Source organism: Lynx canadensis, chromosome X (assembly GCF_007474595.2).
Source record: "Lynx canadensis isolate LIC74 chromosome X, mLynCan4.pri.v2, whole genome shotgun sequence".
Classification (NCBI taxonomy): Eukaryota; Metazoa; Chordata; class Mammalia; order Carnivora; family Felidae; genus Lynx; species Lynx canadensis.
This window is the reverse complement of record NC_044321.2, coordinates 81224753-81231976: the sequence shown is the minus strand read 5'-3', so window position 1 is coordinate 81231976 and position 7224 is coordinate 81224753. Positions and strand designations below refer to the sequence as shown.

Here is a 7224-nt window from a genome sequence, read left to right as displayed (position 1 = left end):
GTCATTTAAAAGCCATAAAGGTAAAATGGGTGTCACTGTTATTCATAAGAAATCTCTTTCAACCACAGCCAAGTTTTTTAATAAGTTGACTTTTGGAAATCCCCTAAAGATAGGTGGGGTGGCTGATTGCCAGTAGAAAAAACCATGATTTGAGGGTGGGAACTTTTAGTCCTACCCCATGCTTTCCAGAGAGGGGAGTTGAGCAGGAGATTAAACCAATCATCAACAGCTGGTGATTTAATCAACCATGCCTGTGTAATGCAGGCTCATAAAAATCCAAAACAGATGAGATTCAGAGAGCTTCCAGGTTGGTGAACCAGAGCGCTTCCCTGTGCTGCCACGCAGTGTGGAAAACTCCATGGTGACAGAAGCTCATTTGTTTAGGACCTCACTCTATGTATTTCTTAATCTGGCTGTTGATTTATATCCTTTGTAATAAACCAGTAATCTAGTGAGTAAACTGGCTTCTTGAGTTCTATAAACTGTACAACAAATTAATCAAACCTACGGGGGGGGTGGTGGTGAGAACTTCTGATTTATAGTCAGTAAGTCAGAAACACATATAACAACCTGTACTTGTGACTGGCATCTGAAGTGGAGGGCAATCTTGTGGACTGAGCCCTTAACCTGTGTAATGTATCTCCAGAGAGATAGTGTCAGAATTGAGATAACTGTAGGACACCCAGTTGATATCAGAGAATTGCTTTGTGGTTTGGGGAAATGCACACATGCATAAGAATGGGAGCAGAACTATAACATGAAAAATGCTCAAAATCATTAATCATCTAGCAAATGCCAAGCCTGAGATATTACTTCATCTTCACTAAGACTAGAATCACAATTTCAGAAAATAACAAATGTTGATGAGGATGTGGAGGTATAAGAACCCTCATATACTGCTGGTAGGAATGTTTACAATGATCAGTCACTTTGGAAAAAAGTTTGGCAGTTCCTCAAATGATTAATTGTATTGTTGCCACGAACTCAGAAAACATGCTAAATGAAGAAGCCAATACCAAAAGAACACATATTATATGTGTCATTTATATGAAATGTCCAAAATAGGGAAATCTATGGAGACAAATTATGTTAGTGGTGTTTTGGCCTGGAAAGAATTGGGGGATAGAGAGTGATAGCTAAAGTGTACTTTTTGAGTTTCTTTTTGATGTGATGAAATGTTCTAAAATTGACTATGGTGATGGTTGCACATATCTGTAAATATACTAAAAACCATGAAAGTATACACTTTAAGTGGGCACATCTTATGGTATGTGAACTATGGTTTCATAATGCTGTTTTAAAAAGACATGAGAGTCTTAGCCAGGTTTGGTTACTAATTGAATATGAGGGACAATGATAAAGGATTCAAGGATGATGGCCAGATTCTAGGATTGCCAAAGGGTGGATACTAAGGCAGAAAACAAATGAAAATGAAGCAGGGCTAAGGTGAAAGTAAAGGGCTTAAAGAGAGTTAGACAGCATATATAGAGATTTTTAAACTTTTTGAGGGGCGAGGAATCATGGTGTCTCTTGAAGATCAGCTAAGAAGTTTGGCCCCTCTCCCCACAAAAATGTGAATATATTACCAACTCCTCACATACATAGATAATATTTGAATATCTGTTCCACAAACTTCTGTGTTGAGAATGACTAATCTACGTTTACTCAGGGTCTCAGGGTGGTTGGTAGATAGTGTTCCTTGGGCCCTGGCATAAATGAGGTAGTACCAGGGTGAGTATAGGCTGGCAGATAGTGACCCTGCAGTAAGGCTAGGTTCTTTCTGAATGTCCTAGAGGTGGGGAGGACAGGGTGAAGATCCCAGAAGTTCTAACTCAGGTGAGAGTCAACAGAAATGTCCCAGGTAGGCTTTCTCCTAGACAAGGTGACAAAGAGGATATAGCACGCCAACTTGGGAGGCTTTCCCTACAGAATAAATTCTCTACTATTCTTGGAAGCCTCTACCACAGAGGTGTAGAAGAGGTATGAGAACAGATTTCCCGCCCCCTCACCCCCCCCCCCCCGCACATACACACATACATCTATCTGGGAGGTGAGTCACTAGGTGGGAATTTGAGCAAGAAATGGAGGGAAGGAACCAAAGGAATCAATTTAGGTCATTACCTTTGTCACCTGTCCATCTATATTTTTGGAATAAGTACAGTCAGAGCCCAAATGTAGGAAATAAAAGACTCTGGAATGTGGCAGTGGGTAGACTGCTCCTTCCCAAACTCTTGTCAGGGCAGGAAAGATCTGACTATCTCTGCATCCATCGCTCAACCTGCCACCACCTCACAGCCCTTCCCTTTGCTTAGGTCTGCAAAATCATTATTAATAATAGCCATTACATTTCACAGAAGACTTCAGTTGTCAGCAAATGTTTTACTACATATAATGAATGTTAATCATAATAGAATAAAATATAAATGTTTATTAACAAATATTAAATTTGTTCCATAAGGGGGCAAAGGGTGGATTATTTATATACAATAGCCAAGATCTGACAACTGGACTTCTTGATCATTTTCAAAACACCATCTGTGTTCAGGAAGATTCCCTGCCCTTCCCCCCGGCCCCAACTCCCCCCCCCCTTTTTTTTTGAAAAATTTTAAAACTAGCTACAATGTTCTAATCTGAAGTTTTGTGGAACTCAGAGAAAGTATTTTCTGTGTGGTGCATGAGAACATAAAAATTGAGGCTTTTTTACTTCCCCAGGTTGAAACATGTCGTTTAAAAATGAAATTTCATAATTTTGTTTTCGAGCCATACTGATTGTTTTAAAGAAAATAAAGAGAAATTTTTAGAAAACAGAAATTCAGCCAGGGAGAAGAGGAGAAAAAACTGAAAATACCAAAGCCAATGTCAAGGCCCTTGGGAGAGGGGCACGGTGATATGCATACCCTCCCCTGGTAAGAAGAGAAGGGAAAACCAACCATAAGGCCAGAAGGCTATTAGGGACTCCTCAGATTGAAGTAGACAGCTGAGTTACAAGGCTGTGCATACTGAGGCCTGGCAAGAGTTCGAGAGTGCGGAGGTAGGGGGCAGGGTCCTGCAAAACTCCCCGCTGTCAGAGGAGGTAGAGTGGGAGGCGAGAAAACTCATTGGTGACGCGAGCCCTCACGTGACCTGGAGCTGCAGAACGTTGCAGCCTTCGGTGCAGTAGTCATTCCCAGCTGGATACCAGCTCCCCGCTGCCCTGGGTCGGGGGGGGGGGGGGTGCTGGCACTGGGCCCGAGGAAAGCGGAGCAGGTAAGGGCTCTGGGGTCTGCGTACGAAGGCCAGGGCGGCAGCTGCAGGCCTACCCCGGAGGGCGGTGCAAAGGATCAGCGCAGCGGGTCCCAGCATGGTTTCTCCACACCCAGCAGTCTTGGGAGCGTCCGTTGTGGCCCCCTGAGGTGGGGTGGAGGTGCTGGCGGCCACGAGGGCAACCGAGCCACTAAGAGTCATGGGAAATCACCTCCGAGTTCCTACAGGAAAATGGTGAACCTCTGAGGCGGGGTGGGGAAGGCTAGGGGTTGGGGCGGGAGAGGCGGATGGGGGATGGTCAGGCGGTCCGGGACCCTGAAGGGACCAGGTGGTGGCTGGTCGGCGCCAAACGCTTCGCCACAGTCCCGGCTCCCTCCACCCCGGCCCTCTGCAGGTCTGCAGGTCTAGGTGTCAAGTGTTGCAGCTGCACACGCACGGCGAGAATCAGGAGGAAGGAGGCTGCAAGGATAGGCCCAGGTCGGTGCGGGGGACAGCGTGGGGGGCGGATGAAGAGCCCAGTTCGAGACCCCCTCCCAACTCCACCATCCCTGTCCCCCGTCCTCCATTTTGCTGACTGCAGAAGCCTGGGGATATATTTGTAGGAAAATGGTGGGTTTGGGGGAGGTAGGACGGAGAAGTGAGAGAGGAGGAGGGTCCATACTGGAGGCCCCCTAGAGGGCGCACGGAGCGTTACAGGTGGGAAAATGATGACTTAAAAAACCTTTGATATCCAGGGCTCTGAAAGAGGAGTAGTAAGGCCTCTGTTCTAGGAGCTGATCTGTCCACCAAAACCTCAAACCCTTTGGTCTTTTGTCTCCTAGGAGTAATGGCGTCCAAAGAGGAACACGCAGTAAAAAATCTCAACATGGAAAATACCGACCAGGGAAATGAAAAAAATGATGACAATGAGCAAGTTGCTAATAAAGGAGATCCCTTGGCCCTCCCTTTGGAAACTGGTGAATATCGTATGCCTAGAGTAAATCGTAGGCGGTTCCGTGTTAGGCAGCCCATCCTGCAGTATAGGTGGGATGTGATTCAGAGGCTTGAAGAGCCACAGGCAAGGATGAGAGAAGAGAATATGCAAAGGATTGGGGAGGAGATGAGACAACTCATGCAAAAGCTGAAAGAAAAACAGTTCAGTCATAGTTTGCGGGCAGTTAGCACTGACCCCCCTCACCGTGACCATCATGATGAGTTTTGCCTTATGCCTTGAATCCTGATGTTTTCCCTGAGGTTCACAGGGAGACACCTGCTTTCTAAACTTACATGTTCATGATATACCTTTGTTGTAAACCTTTTGATGTCACTCATTCCTGGTGAGTCTATTATTACTTCTAGTTGAATGTTGTGTTTTTGACCCAATATGTAAGATTTTTGTTAGGGAAATTTTGCCTACTGCATGGAAAGATGCTCGTTATATATTGTGAAGCTAATAAAGCAGTTTAAAAAAAGCAACCTATGTATTTTATTATTGTATTTATATTTTATTTATTTATGTTTATATATTTAGTACATTAAGAGAAAAATGATGAAATTAAATATGTAAAAGGATTAATACAAGGACATATTTCTGTGAGATGAGTTGATGTGTTTTATATTTTCTGTAGTTTTAGAAGAAATGGAAACTATTTTTTTAAGTTTATTTATTCTGAAAGAGAGACAGAGAGAGCAAGGTGGAGGAGGAGGCAGAGAGGGAGGGAGAGAGAAAATCCCAAGCAGGCTCTGTGCTGTCAGCATGGAACCCAACACGGGGCTCAAACCTACCAACGCTGAGATTATGACCTGAGCCAAAATCAAGAGTCAGACACTCAACCGAGCCACCCAGGTGCCCCATAAATGGAAACTATTTTTAATGACCTTGTGAAAGCAGTAGGGTCCCTTAATAAATATTGCGTCATGAAATTTGGATATTTTAGCCAGATGAATAAATTTAGGAATTCTTTATAAATTGGGGACAATGTTTGCTTCACATGACTGTGAAACAAGATAAGGAGTGTGTATGAGCTGTGTTTACCTATTTTTGTCCTCATCCCCACCTATTAGGGAAGACCCCCTATCCCCAGATTTTCTGTTCAGTCACTTAGCAGAGTTTCCAATAGGTTTCACGAGTCTGGTATTCTTACTCTGCTAGTCAAGCTGAATTCTGCCTGACAAGAAGTAGGCCCTTAACAAAATACAATTAATAACGATTGAGTCAGGAGCTCTGAATTCTTGTCTCAGTTTAGTCCCTGAATAAAATAAACTTGAATATGTGGCTTCACTTATCTAGAAGGGATCACTTGCAATTCCTAAGGGAACAATAGATCCATTTAAGAATGTCTTGAAGTACTTGAAACTATCCTAATTTGTCATGGATGTGAAAATCATCTGAGGACTTTCTCAAAAATGTAGACTATTCGTCCTACCCTAAATCTACTGAATGGGGATCCAGAACATTAATTTCTAGGAAGGGTTCCTGGTGATTCTGATGCACATTAATGTCTAAAGGGCTACTGTGTGCATATATTTATTATGATCTTGATTCTTAAATAGGAACCGTAATGAAGAACATAAAAGTAAATATCTGAATTCAGTGGAGAGAAGTATTAAAATGCAAAGAGTGAGAAAATTAAAAAAAATTAAAAAGGCTTTAAGACTTACTACATAAAAATTGAAATTTAAAGTATGTACACTAAAAAGTTCATGGTGGTTCTCTTGTAGGGTATTGGGTGTTTTTTTTCTTTGTACTCAACTACATTTTTCTTAAAGAATATGGATTACTTGTGCAAAAAGAAATAAGTCAATAATAGATCCACATCCAATGAATTCTTCAGTGAGCTTATAAATGAAAGGCAATGTAGGCCCTTAAAATTATCAGTGACAGAACTTAAATAATACAGATTTCAAATTATCCTTGGATATAGTATTCATGCCCTGGTGTAATTGTCCCTGCTGCTGAGTGGGCAAAATCACTAGATCTTACTTCCTATCAATAGATTACAACAAAAGTGATGTGACACCATTTCTGTGACTGTGTTACAGAAGATTGTGGTTTTGGTTTTACCAGAAGACTTCCTCCTTGTCCTCCCTTCCCATTTGCTGCCTTTGAAACAAATTCCTATGTTAAAGAGGCTCATATGGCAAAGAATTGACAGTATTTCTCAGCCAACAACCAGTGAGGAACTGGGACCCTCCGTCCAATAACCTTTGAGGAAGTGAATCCTGCTAAACAACATAGGCAAGTTTGGAAGCAGATCCTTGCCCTCTCAAACCTTCAGATAAGACCCTGGCCCTGGCCAACACATTGATATTCACAGTTAGCTGTCCTCAGCCAGTAAAAGCCAGCTTCAAGCACACCACCAGTGCCTCAGAACCCTCCCTTATCAAGGTGATTAAAACAAGGACATTACCAGTCAAGGAACATGAAAGATGATAATGAGAAAAGGAAAAAGTCTTTTGTAAAGGAGATGAATGAGCATAAAAGAGAGAAAGATAAGAGACAAAGGCAGAGGCATATAAAGTCCTAGTATATGTAGTATTCTTATGACTAAAAGGGACCAGAGGACTCTGTGGATGGGGGGAAGGGAGATTGAGATTGATTGGTAGATTACCTAGACATGAATACTCCTAGGCAATTTAAAGGAATGTTTGTAGAAGGACAGACTTTGGAGTCAGGCAGACCTTAGTTCAAATACTGGCATCACTGTAACTTAAAATTGTTTTAATGTTTATTCATTTTTTTTGTTTGTGTTTTTTTTTTTATATATATGAAATTTATTGACAAATTGGTTTCCTACAGTGAGTATGCTAAGTGAAATTAGACAAAGACAAATATCATATGACCTCACTCATATGAGGACTTTAAGAGACAAAACAGATGAACATAAGGGAAGGGTAAAAAATAATATAAAAACAGAGGGTTACTGGAGGGGGTGTGGGGGGGGGATGGGCTAAGTGGGTAAGGGGCACTAAGGAATCTACCCCTGAAATCATTGTTGCACT

General features: G+C 42.2%; 1 protein-coding gene across 2 annotated transcripts; it reads left to right on the top strand.

The window, feature by feature from the left end:
* The first annotated feature begins 3208 nt into the window (after positions 1–3208).
* Positions 3209–4692, top strand: LOC115507325 (protein BEX1-like). Of its 2 annotated transcripts, none has more exons than XM_030305623.1 (3): positions 3209–3246; positions 3638–3720; positions 4065–4692. In XM_030305623.1, exon 3 carries the CDS (start codon positions 4070–4072, stop codon positions 4454–4456), a length of 387 nt encoding a protein of 128 aa, XP_030161483.1. In that variant the 5' UTR covers positions 3209–3246; positions 3638–3720; positions 4065–4069; the 3' UTR covers positions 4457–4692. The 2 variants fall into 2 exon arrangements, with proteins under 2 accessions (XP_030161483.1, XP_030161482.1); XM_030305622.1 differs by lacking the exon at positions 3209–3246 and adding an exon at positions 3282–3477.
* Positions 4693–7224: the final 2532 nt, after the last annotated feature.